We start from the raw sequence: 16,050 nt of genomic DNA on the forward strand, positions 1-16,050 counted from the left end.
AGAAGAAAAAGAAGGAGTGCTTTTCCATCTACCAAGAAAAAGAACCAGAAACCAAACCAGAGAAAAAGAGAAAAGGAAGAAGGAAGAAGAAGGAAGAAGGAAATAAAGGAAGTGTATAGTGTAGTGGCGTTTGTTACATTATAATACCTACTAAGTCCGTGTATATATCCCCATGATATTTCTTTTCTTTCCTTCGTCTTTACTCTCGTCCAGATCCCCGCATCACAATTACAAAACAAGAAAAGGAAGAAAGGCCACAAAATCCCCAAAATAGAAGAAGAGGAAGAAACAAAGAATGATGAGAATGGAATGAATATACGCCCAACTAAGAAGAATAGAGACGAATAAAAAAAAAAAAAAAAAAGAAAAAGAGGCGAACAAGAAGCGGAAGTAACTACATTCACAACCCCACCCCAAACTAGCTTTCCTCTTTCTTCTTCTCTAATCTCCAATCTCGAAATTCACAGGTAAATAGATGGCGCTCCCTCCGGGCTGGGCTAGTATTCGTGTATCAAGAGAAAGAAAAAACGGAAGAAAACAAACTACATCACCGTGATGACTGCGACTGTTCGCCGAGTAGTCGATTTCGTTCTAGTATTCCTTGCTCCTTGTATCGTGTTAATCGTCCTACCATCACTGTCGTATACGTTAGCCACCGAGTCTTCAACATCTAACCTGCCTTCCTACCGGCAGCGCACTCCCGACACCCCCCACCGCCCAAAAACACAGAAAACCAGAGAGCGCAAACTCACACTCATACGTCAACAACGTCATCGCACTCGCCGGCACCGCCCTAATCATATTCGTCCCCATCCCCGCATAAAACCCCCCCAACCCCTCCTCCCTAAACACCGTCACAAAGCTCTGCACCACCCCGCGATACCTCACCCTCCCCCTACCCCCTACCCCTCCTCCTCCTCCTCCTCCTCCTCCTCCCCCCGCCTCCCCAGCACCCTCTGCGTCTGCAACCTCGTCCGCACAACCTCATGCGGATACGTCGCCGAGCTCGCACATATCTTACTCAGACAACTCGCCGCCAGTATCCCCCAAAAGTCCCCCGCCCTGCCCTCCCGCTCTGGCCCTCGCGCGCGCCCGCGGTAAACATCTTCTTGAACTGCTCGTACAGCGGGAACTGCACGGCCACGTGCGTCAAGCCGAGGAGCGCGGGGGCCAGGCCAGAGTAGAAGGCGCGCACGCCCTCGTGCAGGTACATCTTGCGCATGGCGTCGAGCGTCGACGTGTAGTGGTGCGAGGCGGGCGAGGAGGCGGTGACGGGCGGCTGCGACATGAGCCGCGTCTTGATGACCCAGATGGGGTTGGTGCAGATTGTGGAGGAGGCGCCGGCGGTCATGGCGGAGAGGATGTGCGTCACCCAGGTGCGCTCGATTTCTGTGGTGGTGGGTGGGTGCGGGTTAGTGGAAATGATCGTTGCGCGGGTGTTGGGGGGGGAGTGGGGAAATGGGGGCATGGCAATTGGCAGTTGGGGGGTTGGATAGAGGGGGGATGAGCGCGGAGGTGAGAGGAGGGCGGGGACAGTGTTTAGGGCAATTGGGGAATGAAATAGGTCAATTGCGCCCCCCCCCCCCCGCGGAACCAATCCTTCAATTGAACATGTGCAAAACCGCAAACCCAAAGCGGATGAAGTAACAAGTAAAAATACTAGTGTAAAAGGCAAATATAACCCCCCCTCTCCCTCCCCACTCCAAACCACCCTCCTCCCACTACACAAAAAAAAAAGAACACCAAAAACAAAAACAAAAACAAAAAAAAAAGAATCAAAAAAAGAAACTCACCCGGCTCCAAAAACTTCTTCGCCTTCTCATACACCGTAAAATACACCATCCACGTCGGCAGATAGCCCAATATCAGCGGTCCCAGGCCGCGATACATCCCGCGAAAGCCCTCATCCCTCCATATCGTGCTGGCAGTTCCAAAGAGGCCGCGGTAGACAACCTCGCCGGGTCCGGGCCCCATGCGCGACCAGCCGCCCTGGGCCTGCAGCTTGGTCTTGATGACGTCGAGCGGGCAGGTTGCGATGCCGGAGACGAAGCCGGCGGTGGCGCCGGAGAAGGCGTGGATAAAGTTGTCGGAGAGGTCGGCGGGGACGAAGATGGGGTAGATGTGGTGCACGGGGTGCGGGGGCTTGTCGGGGGAGGTTGTGGAGGGGGTTGGGGGTGGTGGTGGCATTGTGGGGGATTTTGTGGTTTTGGTTTTTTTGGGGGAGCACTTTTGGCTTCGGGGGAGTGTTACTGGGTCGGGGGGGGGGGGGGGGTGGTATTAATGGTGGGGGGATATGGATATGGGATGTTGGGTGCTGTTGTGTGAACTGACTCGGTGCTGCTGCTGGTGCTGACTGGCTGACTGGCTGACTGACGGACGGATGGGTGCAGGCTGCTGCTGTGGACTGACGGGGTGTCTGGACGCAATGCAAGAGGCCGGGCGTGTGTGTGTATATGTAGGATTCGGCAGAATGGAGCTGTGGCCCCCGTATCACGAGTAAGGCACCGGGACGTACTGACAGTTTGGTGTAATGGGAACAGCAGTACCAGTGGTGGTGAATTGTATTTGTGGTATTGCAGTATTGCAGTATTGCAGTATGGTGGTAGCAGCAGCAGCAATGATAGCAGAAGCAGTAGTAGTATCAGCAGCAGCAGAATAGTAGTAACAGTTGCAGAAGTAGAAGTAGTAGAAGAAGTAGCAGAAGTAGTAGAAGTGCTAGGATAACCACCACCGGGCCACCAGACTTGTCTTCTAGGTATGTATTGTATATATTTGGATTTGGATTTGGATATTTGGCTCCCTCCTCTGGAAAAAAAAGACGGTGCAGAGTATTTTAGTATTGATTTTGATTTGGTATCGTTATTAGAGAGAGTAATGTGCCGACAGAAAAAGACGAATGGGCGCACAACAGCAATAATAATAAAGTAAAAAGCCCACCTTACACACACAGACTCTCTTTCTCTTCACTCTTTCTCTTCACTCTTCACTCTGTGCAGCTGCCCTTCACTCTCTCCCTTTCTCTTCTTTCTCTTCTATCGCTCAGCGCACACGACAGCAGAAGCAGCAGCAGCAGGCAAGTTCCCACCCGCCCTCCACCCAACAATGCAGTGCAGGAATCGGTCGGTAACGGTGGGGAAATTCCGCAGCATTAGCGGGGGAGCGGATGCGGGGGGGGGGGGGTATAGGATAGAAATGTGGGGGAGGGGGAGGGGGAGGGGGGATGCGAGAAGGGATGAAGGATGGAGGGATGGAGGGATATGTAAGTATATGTAAGTAGATATGTAGCAGGAATAGGAATTGTTTTTCTCGGTCGGGACTGTTCCAAGGCGCAGGGCAAGAACTCACCAACTTGTTGATGCACTCGCATGTGGGGCGGGCGTGGGGAGAATTGGATTGTTGACTGCGAGCGCGGGGGAGTGTCGGGACTGCGATAAGAAAGAGAAGAGTGATGAGTAATCGCATCTGATAAGTCAGTCAGTCACTCGGGGGCCGGGTCTTTTGGCAGCAGGCATTGGAACGGGATGATTACTCGGGGAAGGGCGGCAGAGATACAATGTTTGCAGTGCCAGATCAGAGAGTCCAGGCACCGAGAGTCCTCCACGCCATCTCCCCAGGCCACTCCGCCATACAAACCCTCCATCTCCCACCACGACCACTCGCTTCCCTCGGCCCTCACTTCTCAGCCGAGTGACATCCCATGACCCAAACACCAAAATAGTGGGGCGTGCAGCGTCTTGGCACACGCAGGGATTCCCAGAGCCTCATGCGCCTAAATTTTTATTTTATTCGCCTCACCTTCAAGGGGATTCAAACACATACAAACCCCACCACCTACAACCCCCACAATGCCACCAGGACAGCGAGGACGTGGGCGCGGCGGCAGCAGTGGTAGCTTCGGCGGTCGAGGCGGTAATAGCAGTAGAGGACGGGGTGGCGCACGGGGCCGCGGCGGCGGTGGTAGAGGCCGAGGTGGTATCCGCAGTTTCGAGAACCGTCCTAGAGAGTTAGTAGCAGTGCCATCAATCAATCCATGAAACGAGTGCAATTGGCCCTAACAGCAAGGCAGTAGCAAGCACCCAGCGCCGTCAGAAGACGAAGCCAGCTCCGACGAGCAAGTCGGCGCAGCCCATAATGCCCCCGGGTCCGGGTCCGAGTCCGAGTCTGAAGACGACGACGCTGTCCTCACCACGGAGGACGAGGAGGAGCCGGAAGACACCAGCGCAAAGCCGTATAACGTGCTACTGCAGTCCCTAACGCTGAGCCGCAAGTCCAAAGACACACGGGACGCAAAGCGCCGGAAAACCCAGCACGTCGTGGAAGCGGAGGAGGAGGATCCGGAGGAGGAGTGGGCGCCTGTGGACGAAGAGGGCGCAGAGGAAGAGGAAGAGCAGCAGCAGGATGGCGGGGATAGCGACGACGAGAACCAGTCCGACCCCTTCGAGTCCCATTTTGCAACCCCGACGCCCTCGTATCTCGCACGCACAAAGGCCGCAGAGGCAAACAGCTGGGAGACCAAGAAGCTCACGCACCCGGCGCTCAGCGGGAAGCTGGTCTTCAGCGCCCCCAGCGAGTCGCAAGCAGCGCCGGGCAAGAAGGTCGACCGCATCGCAGACGTCAACCTGAAGAACAAGCTCGCTGCGCCCTTCGAGGCCCTCAACGGTGAGCTCACGCCGGTGCAGCAGGCGCTCGCGCCCTACATCTTTGCCAACCAGGACGTCCTCTTCACCTCGCGGACGCCCGACAACGCCGCCGCCGTCCGCAACCTGGCCTGCGTGCATGCGCTCAACCACATCTACAAGACGCGCAGCAGGGTGCTCAAGAACAACGAGCGCCTCTCGCGCGCCGCCACCACGGACGACGGCGCCGCCGACCTCGAGCTGCGCGACCAGGGCTTCACGCGGCCAAAGGTGCTCTTCCTGCTGCCGACGCGGAACGCCTGCGCGGAGGTGGTCAACACCCTGCTCGCGCTGTCGCAGGCGGAGCAGCAGGAGAACAAGAAGCGCTTCACCGACAGCTTCACGCTCCCGCCCTCGGAGGAGCGCATCCCCGCCACGAAGCCCGCCGACTTCCGCGAGCTCTTCTCCGGCAACCACGACGACCTCTTCCGCCTCGGCCTCAAGTTCACGCGCAAGTCCGTCAAGCTCTTCTCGCAATTCTACACCTCCGACATCATCCTCGCCTCCCCGCTCGGCCTACGCATGGTGCTCGGGGACGAGGGTGATAGGAAGCGCGACTACGACTTCCTCTCCTCGCTCGAGCTCGTGGTCGTCGACCACGCCGACGCCCTGCTCATGCAGAACTGGGAGCACGTCGAGCACGTCTTCAAGCACCTCAACCTCATCCCCACGGACGCCCACGGCTGCGACTTTGGCCGCGTGCGCTCATGGTACCTCGACTCGCAGGCGCGCTTCGTGCGGCAGACGCTCGTCACCGCAACCTTCCTCACGCCCGAGATCAACGCGCTCTTCGCCGGGCACATGCGCAGCATCGCCGGCCGCGTCAAGACCGCGCCCGAGTACGCGGGCGCCATGACGGACCTGGGCCTGCAGGTGCGGCAGACGTTCATGCGCTTTGACGCCCGCGCGCCGGCGCAAGACGCCGATGCGCGGTTTGCGTTCTTCGCGGCCATGGTGCTCCCGGGACTGCAGCGCAGCGCGGGGGGGAGCGTGGTGTTTGTACACTCGTACTACGACTTTGTGAGGGTGCGCAACCACCTGGATGGCTTGGGGCTCGACTTTGGCGTCGTCAGCGAGGAGACGGCGGTGGGTGCTGTTGCGCGGGCGAGGAGCCACTTCAGGACGGGGAGGCTCAAGGTGCTGCTGTATACCGGGCGCGCGCACCATTTTCGGAGGTATGAGGTGGCTGGGGCGAGGGAGGTGGTGTTCTACCAGGTGCCGGATAATGAGCGGTTCTATCGCGAGGTGGCGGGGGGGTGGTTGGCGAGGAGTGTGCGCGAGGGGATGGCGGAGGCGGGGACGTGTAGGGTGAGGGTCTTGTTTAGTCGGTGGGATGTGCTGAGGTTGGAGAGGGTTGTGGGGTCGAAGAGGGTGGGCGTGATGTGTACGGATGTGGGCGACACTTTTGAATTTGTGTAGGAGGAGAGGAGGAGGAGGAGAGGAGGAGGAGGAGGAGGAGGAGGAGGTTTCGATAGATAAAAGTTTGCGTTTTGTACCTTAGATATTAATGGAAAGTGGTCGAGATATCATTGGTAGCTCTTTTGGTGATCAGCGCTCATGCGTAGTGGTGCGAAGGCTCTGGATGGCCATTGCAGCATATAGATTCTTGATTCTGATTTTGCACGTCCCCATTCACCGTCATGTTGGCCGAAGGTGTTGGGGAAGTATGACGAGATGGTTGAGTGATTTGGTCAAAGAGTCTCATCTAATAAGGGCCAGTGTGCATATGGCAGTGATAGGGTGTCGACGGTAGGTTTGGACAGCCCACCTGCACGGGCTCGACATCATTCGAAAAAAACTGAACATCCAAATAAAACCCCATACGAACGAATCATCAACCAATAGATCCAACAAAGGTCGCAATGTTGAGCACCGAGTGATGACTGGTGATTGGGCGTTACTTCCTGCAGCTCAGAAGAGACGACATGGAACGGCTAAAGTTGGAGGAACCCATTGCACAGTTATATGTATAGATGAAATTATGTAGTAGTATAACATTCTTAGCTGTAATCTGTGGTTTGAGAGTTCTGGGATCGACCTCTGAGGTCTGTCTGCCGTCGATGGGGGGTTGAACTGATACATGTATGACTGGGTATACAGTTGGTCGGGTGAGTGGGTGTGTGTGATGAGGACTATTCAAGACGGATCGATGTGGGTTGGGCAAAGGGGAAAGACGAGGGAATGGTAGATATGGGTCAACTGAAACGACAGCGATAGTAGCTAGCTATCGCTAAGACGACTCCTAGTCATCAAACTTTTTTTCTTTCTCGATGTAGGTTCGTGACTTAACTACGGCATAATTGGATTTTCTAGATACAGGCATTTGAGGTTGCAATTGAGCTAGATCTAGAAGCCCACAGCCTTGAGAACGTTACTTTTCTCTGACTTTGGCTGTCTATGGGCCCCGTCTTTGTCCAGCTGATAGAAAAGCTTCCTAGCCACGGCGATGTAGACCATCATTGGCGAAGCCCCCATGGCCCATGTGTATACAGAGCTTACACCAAGGCTTTATTCAATAGAGACCATGGATGGCGCCGGCAGGACCTGCACTCATGCGCCCAAATTCAATCACTTTTGTTGAAATGTATGTGGTATCAATAATCTATGCGTGCGGGAAAGGACAATAATAATTAGAAAGAAAGAAAGAAAGAAAAAATGCATTTGGACGCCCGATAAAAACAATCCAACACAGAGCAGTAATACAAACAAAAATTCGTCCCCCCACTCTCCCCCGTCTTGGTCTGTGTATCTTATCCCCATTTTATGAAACAAATGTCACAACCTACATCGCTAACATGTTAGCATGTGTTCCGGGCTAGCTCGCTCCCGGAAGTCGACTCTCGCTATAAGGAGGCCCCAATAAGAATATTTAAACTTTATGAGGGTTTCTATCTTGCAGGATACCCGCTATCCGCCATAGACAAGTCCTTATAACGAGAGCCGACTCCAAGTGCAAAACTCCGGGGAAGAACTTACAGCCATAATGATGCAGCATAAGCTAACATATGGCGACAATCGCTCTCCGATACGGGCAAACTTCCAAAACATGCCAAAGAAGCTACCAATCGCTCATCAGCCTACCGTATATTAGCCAGCAGGGGTGTGTGGGGAAACGGGAGGGCCCTACATGTTCTTATCCTTCCGTGAGTCTACCATGCCCGGCACAGTGGCGCGCACATAGGTGCATGTGCACACAAGGAGCAGGATAACCAGGAGGAGCGCGTCAAAGTGGAAGAGAGCAGACTAGGTAGATAGGGGCGGTTAGTTGTCTAAAGCTATTGCAGAGGAATTTTGAGGATAACTCACCATTGCGGGCTCGTTTGTAAGTAGACTTGGAGGGTTGAATGTGAGAGCGGGAGTCGTGGGGCAGTGGTGGTAAATTGAATCGTGGTTTCAACCAACGTCAGAGCTTTGAAGCTAGGAACATACTGACGCCACACTGGAGCATCACCGCCACAATCACCGCCACCAAGCGCATAAGTAACCCAGATTCCATTGAACCATGGAGAGTCCTGAACAGTCGACGCAGAAGAGACCCAGGGCTCATCCTAAACATCAGAATTCAAAAACCATGGCCACCGATGCTGGAATCTCCCGCTCGCGCCCGCGCAGTAGACGCCAGCACCTTTTCGCTAAAGAGAGTTCGTCTACTACCCTCGGAATACTAGTTCGCTGTGATATTGTACTAACAGTCACCTTGGGGGGGGGGATGTAGTTAGGTCGCTGATGTACGCTTTCGGCGATGACCAAGAGCCACTCCAAGAGAGTGTTAATGTCCTTGATGAGATTGTCACTGAGTGTGTTATTCTACAAACATTCCCCGTGAGCTCAGCTTAGATAGCATAGCTAACCATTCGCGCTCGCAGCTACATTGTCGATATGGTATTTACCTACAGTGCTCAAACTTCCGCAGCAGCTTAAACTAATCAGATCTTCTACACAGTGTCACGACGCAGCGCGCATGGCCTCACAGGCCCGGCGAAATAAGATCAAGGTCGACGACTTCAAGTTTGCTCTGCGACGCGATCCGAAAAAGTTGGGCCGTGTTGAGGAGCTTCTAGTCATGGCAAAAGTTATCGCCGACGCCAGGAAGCAGTTTGACGATAAACAGGATGTTGTGGAGGCTACAGCAGCAAAGTGAGAATAGGCATGGAGGTTATCTTTCTTCCATGGGTGCTTGATACGGATTTGATAAGGGAGTATTCTTGAATGTGTCGCTTTCATTAGCAGTTGTACCATAGTTATAATTCTTTACGGTGTTCCGGTTTTCCACTTTCCTCAAATGAAATTTATGAATATAATAGAAAACCTGAGTCTGTGAATAGCAACTACCGGCGGCGAGAATTTACAAACGCGACACCCCCGGAGTTGTCCCCAGTACCGCCCATTCCTACATATACGCTTCTGACGCACATGCCATCACCACCCCACGGTAACCCACCAAAGTTTTCCCCAAGCCCACCAAACAACCAAACTCGACCCCCCGGCGACTACCCCGGAATTGTCCACCCAGAGATCCCCGAAACACCCTCCGCTCACACCGGAACGCCCCAATGAACACAATTAAACGACTGCGCCCCATACGGGTGCACCTGACCGCCTCTCGCCGCCTCGAGACTGGACGGTTGCGGGAGGAGCCGGCGTGGTATCGGATTGTCGGCTCGATACCGCCCACAACGTCACTTGTCCGCCCGCTCCCGGTGCAACAGAAGGACCACAAGCCATGGACAAAGAGACATAAGCCGAGAGGAATGTTCATGCCTCAGAAGATTGAGTACCCCGAGGACAAGCTTCGAGCGCAATTCTTCAAGGACCACCCGTGGGAGCTGGCTAGGCCGAGGATCTTGGTGGAGAACGACGGAAACGATCATAAGCATTATGACTGGAGCAAGATTGAGCAGCAAAGCAAGCAGCTGGATGGTGAAAGGTTGGTTTCCTAGTGTACTAACTGTCAGTGGCTTGCTGGTGCTGATGGTTCCGTTTAGTGTTGTCCAGCGACAGATGTGGTTGATGGAGAACAAGGGGCTTGGGGAGACGGACGCCTACGACCATGCCCGTAGGGAATTCTACGAACTGCGTATGAAGCAGGACATTGAGCGCCGTGTTGCGGCGGAAGAGGCCCTGGCTGTGGGCGCTCAGTTCGGGAAGTCGTACCTCGAGATCGGTATCGAGATGGAGCAGAAGGCTCTCGAGATGTGGAAAGAGGTGGCTACGGCCGATATCATCAAGAGACGGGGCAGGAGTACCTTTACTGTGTCTGACTTTGAAGAGGAGCCGGAGGCACCAGTTTCTGAGGCCGAAGAGCAGCCAGTGGCTGCGGCGTAGAGGTCTGTATATATATAAAAATATGGGTTCGGTGTTTATATCTTTTGTGAATGGGATCATAGGGCCCCTTCGCGGGTTTAGAGAGGATATAGAAGCTGTAGGGTTTTTGAAAATGGGCAGCAGATATAATTTCTTTGCTTTGCTCTCTGCTGAGTATAAGGAGGTACACTCAATGTGCTACCAACGGGTTATCAAACGTGTGGATGTCATCCGTAGGCCCTATCTTCATCTCGACTTCAACAGATTATATATAACGTCTTCTCTTCCTGTCATCTTACCTTGATTCTGGTTTTGTTTCTCGTTTCTATCAGTAAGAGACCTGCAATCCCTGCCAGTTACCATCGATGCTTTGTAGGTACATATTCGATCACTCGTTTGGCTTGGCATTCGATACAGATGTGTTGTAGAATTCAGTCATTAAAAAAAAAAAAAATACATCTAATGATGTAAAGTATGCTGTGGATGACAAAATGCTGGAATGCAAAACGTTCACCACTACATGTATTTCGGTCAGTTTTGCTTTCCATGTAAAGTCCCACCACCATCAATCGAAAGCAACAGGCGTCTACTCTACTCCCTTGGCTGCAGATGCGCATCACCAGGCTTTTTTTTTGGGTGATTTCATATATGATCAACTTCAGACATATGCACATACGCATATTTCTCAAGGTGATAAGGCACATCTACGGTCCTGTACTTTTTTACGCGCGCGGATGCTCTCCCCTCTCGAATAACCCCGCCTTAGGCGATCTAGGCCCACAAAGACCATATATGCACTTCAGAAGCGGGGATTGTTAAACGCCAATAAAATCGTGGGAGTGGAGATATCTCAAGATCAGGATGAAAAATTATTTCGCAAAGGACGGGAACTGATTGGCTAGAAGCCTGGGGGGAAAGAAAAAAAAAGCAAATATATACCATTTCCCTACGTCCCAGAGTTTGCTTTAAGGGATGTAGTTGGAGACCTGCTGTTAATTCAGCGTGAAACCAACAAACGAACGTACTCTCAACACATGAGTGCACACTCTCTACGAAAGGGGGTAGTCAGCTTTCAGCAGGGATAAGTAAATGGTATATCCTTTTCTAAATACATGTAGCTTTTGTAGGCTTAAATAGGTAGCGGATCGACTTGCTAATTCCTCAATAGACATTCTGGCACACAAAGCCACGGGTGTTATTCTGAATTCATAACCAGGTCTATTCACAACGAAGCGTGTATGTCAATGACCCATTTCCCAGTTTCCCACGGTACCGGGCTAAAATGTACTTATCTACATGTAGTTAATAATGGTCCAGCTAGGTTATGAAAGCTGAGCTGCTGAGACCTTCACTCTGGAATCCGACTTGTCGCCAGAAGGGTCGCAAATTGTGATCCTGACCAATCCCGCAGGACAGTTGCTCTTTCAAAACCTCGAGTGCAGTTTTGTTTTTTCAAACAGCCATGACCTGAACCATTTTGTCCAGAAATGCAAGAAAACAACGAGCTCTGTAGTTGTTTCTAATTTTACTGCAGCAGCAAGTCCAGCTTCAAATTCCGTTTGTCATATCCATGTGGTCAAGCGGTGCAGGGAAACGCAGGAACTCGATGTGGTTGTTGAGGCTCTGCCTAACTTCAACGGCACTAAGTAATCCCTACAACTCTGGCAGCTCATGAACTGCCGGCAAAAATTTGGCTCGTGACCCTAACCCTGCTCTCAACACTCCTCCGAGTCTCACCCGCCGATAACTCAAGACCACGTCGTCCAGACTGGGCTTTCCCTCTTCCCCGCCTGCTATCAATATAACTAGGTCCATCTATCGCCTGTATGATAGCTTCCGTCCTCTCTCACCTTTCGACAATTGCTCTCCGGTCATGCGTGCCTTAATCCCATCTCGTGGTCTCCTCCCCCGGAATCAGAATACCATATTCCCAGCCTTCAACTCTGCCTCATGGACATGCCGACGATGCCTCTCATCACTACGGAAACCTTCAACCTTCCAACCTATTAAGACTGGAACAAAAACTACCCCTCATCGAAGTGGCAAAATAGTATTGGGCGTCCTCGGAGGTACGGTAGTAGGGGCGGCGGTCTTCGGGATCGTGACAGATGTGGGGCATACGGTTGCTGCCGTGGAAAGGGCGGGTCGGGTCGCCAGTGCGTTGGCGCTGTGCATAAATGAGTATGATTTCTTCCTATTACTTTTCCCGGGGGGTTAAGCTAATTGATTGGCAGTTATCGAGTTACTTTGAGGATCCTTGATAGTGACCCGGATAATGAAACAGTGCTCTCGAAATGCCATAAGCGGTGTGCCGAAAGGTGGGGTCAATGTTTCACTTCTCCGGCGTTTCACCGGAAACACCTCTCGTGATATGGGATTAACTCAATTGGCATAGAACCTACAAGGTACTCGAGAAGAATGGCTCGATATTCATCAAGCTCGGACAGCATCTGGCTGCCATGGGATATCTGCTACCGGTGGAATGGACTGTAAGTGTGTTTTATTCAGAAATCGGAGAGCTATCTTCTAATGACTAGTTAGGAAACCTTTATTCCTCTACAAGATCGTTGCCCAGTTTCTAGTATGGAAAGTATTGAAAAAGTAAGAAATTACGGATGACTAAGACCTTGGAAATGATAGTTTGTGCTGATTTAGATGGTTTAGATGATCCTTGAAGACACCGGTCACTCAATACCAGAACTCTTCTCAACCTTTGACCCAGTCCCCCTAGGAGCCGGTACGGAAAACCCAGTCGTTACTTTTTTCGAGCTATGAAAACTGAGTTCTGTGACAGCATCTTTGGCTCAGGTGCACCGGGCGATATTGAGGGAAACAGGCCAAGAGTGTGTTTTCATGCGCTTTTCATTGATGAGACGTAGGTTTTGATGCTAATGGCCTTTAGGGTTGCGGTAAAACTACAACATCCATCATTGGCGGAATGGATCCCTCTCGATATGCAATTGACGAGATTCTCATTCGAATACATCAAATGGTTCTTCCCGGAATATCCGTTGACCTGGCTCAGCGATGAGATGGAGGCATCGTGGGTATACCTTTTCAGACATGATCCTTTTTGAGGAGGGGTGCTTACGAGTAAACATCTTTATAGTCTGCCTCAAGAGCTCGATTTTGAAAGAGAGGCCAGCAATATTCACCGGGTAACAGAATACTTCAAGAACGTCAAAAATACACCAGTGGTTATTCCTAAAGGTTAGTTAATCTCGCGATGTAAAGATATTCGGGGTATTATTAAATATACTAACTTGGAGGAAAGTGATTTGGGCAAAACCAAGAATATTAGTAATGGAATATCTTCCTGGAAAACGCCTCGATGATCTACAATGGCTAGACAGCAATGGTATCTCTCGGGATGAGGTTTCTGCTGCGTTGGCCAGAATTTTCAACGAAATGGTATTTGGAAAGAATGCACCACTGCACTGTGATCCACACGGGGGAAACCTTGCAATTCGACTTACAGATCCTTCAAAAAGAGGATGGCGGAAGAGCAAGTTCGAGATTATATTATATGATCACGGTTTATACAGGGAAATACCAATGGACCTAAGAAGATCTTACGCAAAGCTCTGGTTGGCTGTGATCGACGGGAATGAAAAGAAGATGAGGAGGTATGCGAACGAAGTCGCGGGTATCACGGACGAACAGTTCCCGTTATTTGCTAGTGCTATCACAGGGAGGGATTTTACCGCTTTGCAAAAAGGGGTTGCACTTCCTCGAAATGATGAAGAGAAGAAACAAATTACTCAAGGTTTTTTTTCCCCCCCTTTAAGTCGATTTATGGGGAAAAAGCCATTGACACTTGAGATTTAGCTATGACTGAGGGTCTTTTGGAACAACTAATCCAACTGCTCGCCAATGTCCCGTCGGTTATTCTGCTTATCTTGAAAACAAATGATCTTACCCGTTCGCTTGATGAGGGCCTCCAAACTGGTCGCGGTCCAGAAAGAACATTCATGATTCTTGCGAGATACTGCTCGAGAGCTGTTTATGAAGAAGCCCGCGAGGAAATTGAGAAGCACGGCGGTTTGCTGAGAGCGAAGAACATCGTCCGGTGGGTTTCGGCCCTGTGGGAGTACTTCCGTATCGGTGCGAAGCTGAAGCTGTTCGAAATGGGGATCTACTGGAAAGAGGTTTTCTGTGGGCTGGGTACTACCGAAATGGTGCAAAAGAAGCTATTGGAAGGTTGATCGGGGGTAAGGTGAAGTTGGGGACTGTGTTAATACAGATGCAGATATTTTGATATATAATCGGTGTTCTTTCAACAGGTTTTCGGCATGGGGGGTACGGGATTGGGAATTCATTTTTTTTCTCTTGGTTGTACGGGATGGGAGTGCATGGGATCTGACATTTAATGGACTTGTTCTGTTTCTGGATATCCTGCTTGATCGGCTTGGATTCCGTCTAGGGAGAAATTCCTGGAGCTATCCCAGCAGAATCATTAGTTAGTTTATTTTTGGCAAATAGTATTATCAAGCTCCATTCAACTGGAAGCTTGACAGTATATACCAACAAGTCCTTGTCCGTTTCTAAACGACCCTTATTCTAGATCATTGGTGATCACTCGTTGTATACACCACATATAGCGACTTTCTTCCGCCCTGTTTGTATTTACTTGCGTGTGCTTTCCTCGCCGGAAGAACCCTCCGAATTATATTGGATATAGGTACATGTATGCTAGGTATTGTATCGCTCTCACATAAGTCAATCCACCACCGAAACAATCGTCAACCACAACTCGCCATGTCTAATTGATGCATGTATCTAAGGACAGGAACAAGGCACACATAAACTCCATGATATGATATAACTTATCTATACCGGGTCACCCTTGGGTACCGATGGAAACGCACTAGACCTAAGCCGCTCCTGATTCAGCTTCGAAATTTGCTGCTGCTTCCATCGTCGCATCCTAGAATCAAATATGGTCCTGCAGAAGACGGGGAGTTAGCAAGCTCTCCAAGCTTTGATTTATGGAAGAGGTGGGGGGTTCTCACTTGTGCAATGTGAATATCCTAGGCTCCTCAGCCTTTTTAGGTTCTACGGGGGGCGAGGATTCTTTTTTATTTTTCCCCTTCTCCTTCTCATCTTCTTTCTTATCCTTCTCCTTGTCCTTCTCTTTCTCTTTCTCTTTCTCTTTCTCTTTCTCGCCTTCCTCCTTCTCTTTCTTCTTCCTTTGCTTCTCCTCGTACTCCTTCTTCACCCTCTCGATCTCTTCGGCTAGCCTTCTCTCCTCAGTTTCTTTGCGCTTCCTGTCCAGCTCCTCGGGCGTGGGCTCTGGGTCGTCCACAACTGCAGACGCAAATCCGCGATCCTTCGTGTGGCTAGGGCAGACATAGAAGAAGTCCTGCCAAACCCATTAACAAAGTCCCTGTCAAGGCTATCAATTCACCAACAAACCTTCTTATCCGGCGTCACAAGGACGCTCGTCGTGGGCTTGTAGCACACCATACATGGCTTCGCAGCGCTCTAGAATGAAGCCGGTTTATCAAAACCTATTTCCTCTACTAGAATCTGAGCTTCCCTTACCTCTGCCACCTTCCGTAGATGGTATAGATTGGTAAACGGCGCTGACATCCCGAGTTTCTGTAGCTATCCCTCCCTTTTAAATAGCTGTGGGCTTCGGGGGCGACGGGTAGGGCCCTGTAATGTGGGGTTGGTTTTGGGTTTTGAGGCTGAAAGAAAGCTTAAGAGTGACTATCCCTACATTAGGAAATGGTCCGTGCATGGCATATTTACTTTCTTGGGATGGGATCGGCGAACGAATTGACAGCTTCCCAAAGATACCAAAGATATGTATTCTTCAGCACGGTTTCTATGGTTTAGCATCAACTGGGTTTTCTCATTAAACTACTAATCTTTCATTGTGATACGATATGCCTTTGATTGTGAGTACCGCCCCGGGACCTTGAATTTAAACAGCAAGTTGCTGTGGACATGCCTTGATTTAGCAAGCTCTGTAGTACCTTAACCCCAAGCCTACGGGTCAAACCCTATTGCTACGTGCACCCAACTGTACATCCATTCCAGCTTGGCTCAAACCTTCAACACAAAC

General features: G+C 51.0%; 7 protein-coding genes across 7 annotated transcripts; 4 read left to right on the plus strand and 3 right to left on the minus strand.

Annotated features, from left to right (window-relative positions):
* Positions 1 to 1,021: 1,021 nt before the first annotated feature.
* LAJ45_00841 (uncharacterized protein) lies at positions 1,022 to 2,187 on the minus strand (the record flags this gene model as incomplete). The annotated part of the gene is made up of 2 exons (XM_046110440.1): positions 1,022 to 1,389; positions 1,794 to 2,187. 2 exons carry the CDS (start codon positions 2,185 to 2,187, stop codon positions 1,022 to 1,024), a joined length of 762 nt encoding a protein of 253 aa, XP_045977133.1.
* Positions 2,188 to 3,845: 1,658 nt separating this feature from the next.
* LAJ45_00842 (uncharacterized protein) lies at positions 3,846 to 6,095 on the plus strand (the record flags this gene model as incomplete). Its single annotated transcript, XM_046110441.1, has 2 exons — positions 3,846 to 4,003; positions 4,067 to 6,095. The coding sequence occupies 2 exons, from the start codon at positions 3,846 to 3,848 to the stop codon at positions 6,093 to 6,095; spliced, it is 2,187 nt and encodes a 728-aa protein (XP_045977134.1).
* A 1,342-nt stretch (positions 6,096 to 7,437) lies between these two features.
* On the minus strand, positions 7,438 to 7,985 carry LAJ45_00843 (uncharacterized protein; the record flags this gene model as incomplete). The annotated part of the gene is made up of 4 exons (XM_046110442.1): positions 7,438 to 7,458; positions 7,653 to 7,734; positions 7,804 to 7,919; positions 7,983 to 7,985. The coding sequence occupies 4 exons, from the start codon at positions 7,983 to 7,985 to the stop codon at positions 7,438 to 7,440; spliced, it is 222 nt and encodes a 73-aa protein (XP_045977135.1).
* A 193-nt stretch (positions 7,986 to 8,178) lies between these two features.
* On the plus strand, positions 8,179 to 8,817 carry LAJ45_00844 (uncharacterized protein; the record flags this gene model as incomplete). Its single annotated transcript, XM_046110443.1, has 4 exons — positions 8,179 to 8,317; positions 8,392 to 8,473; positions 8,543 to 8,558; positions 8,620 to 8,817. 4 exons carry the CDS (start codon positions 8,179 to 8,181, stop codon positions 8,815 to 8,817), a joined length of 435 nt encoding a protein of 144 aa, XP_045977136.1.
* A 412-nt stretch (positions 8,818 to 9,229) lies between these two features.
* LAJ45_00845 (uncharacterized protein) lies at positions 9,230 to 10,001 on the plus strand (the record flags this gene model as incomplete). The annotated part of the gene is made up of 2 exons (XM_046110444.1): positions 9,230 to 9,603; positions 9,662 to 10,001. The coding sequence occupies 2 exons, from the start codon at positions 9,230 to 9,232 to the stop codon at positions 9,999 to 10,001; spliced, it is 714 nt and encodes a 237-aa protein (XP_045977137.1).
* Positions 10,002 to 11,853: 1,852 nt separating this feature from the next.
* Positions 11,854 to 14,185, plus strand: LAJ45_00846 (uncharacterized protein; the record flags this gene model as incomplete). Its single annotated transcript, XM_046110445.1, has 10 exons — positions 11,854 to 12,161; positions 12,215 to 12,298; positions 12,376 to 12,469; positions 12,522 to 12,581; positions 12,645 to 12,717; positions 12,775 to 12,823; positions 12,883 to 13,023; positions 13,090 to 13,190; positions 13,255 to 13,746; positions 13,809 to 14,185. The coding sequence occupies 10 exons, from the start codon at positions 11,854 to 11,856 to the stop codon at positions 14,183 to 14,185; spliced, it is 1,779 nt and encodes a 592-aa protein (XP_045977138.1).
* Positions 14,186 to 14,346: 161 nt separating this feature from the next.
* Positions 14,347 to 15,572, minus strand: LAJ45_00847 (uncharacterized protein; the record flags this gene model as incomplete). Its single annotated transcript, XM_046110446.1, has 6 exons — positions 14,347 to 14,419; positions 14,509 to 14,540; positions 14,817 to 14,925; positions 14,993 to 15,342; positions 15,396 to 15,464; positions 15,525 to 15,572. The coding sequence occupies 6 exons, from the start codon at positions 15,570 to 15,572 to the stop codon at positions 14,347 to 14,349; spliced, it is 681 nt and encodes a 226-aa protein (XP_045977139.1).
* Positions 15,573 to 16,050: the final 478 nt, after the last annotated feature.

The sequence above is a fragment of the Morchella importuna genome (assembly GCF_003444635.1).
Source record: "Morchella importuna strain M04M26 chromosome Unknown Morimp01GS001, whole genome shotgun sequence".
NCBI classification, from domain to species: Eukaryota; Fungi; Ascomycota; class Pezizomycetes; order Pezizales; family Morchellaceae; genus Morchella; species Morchella importuna.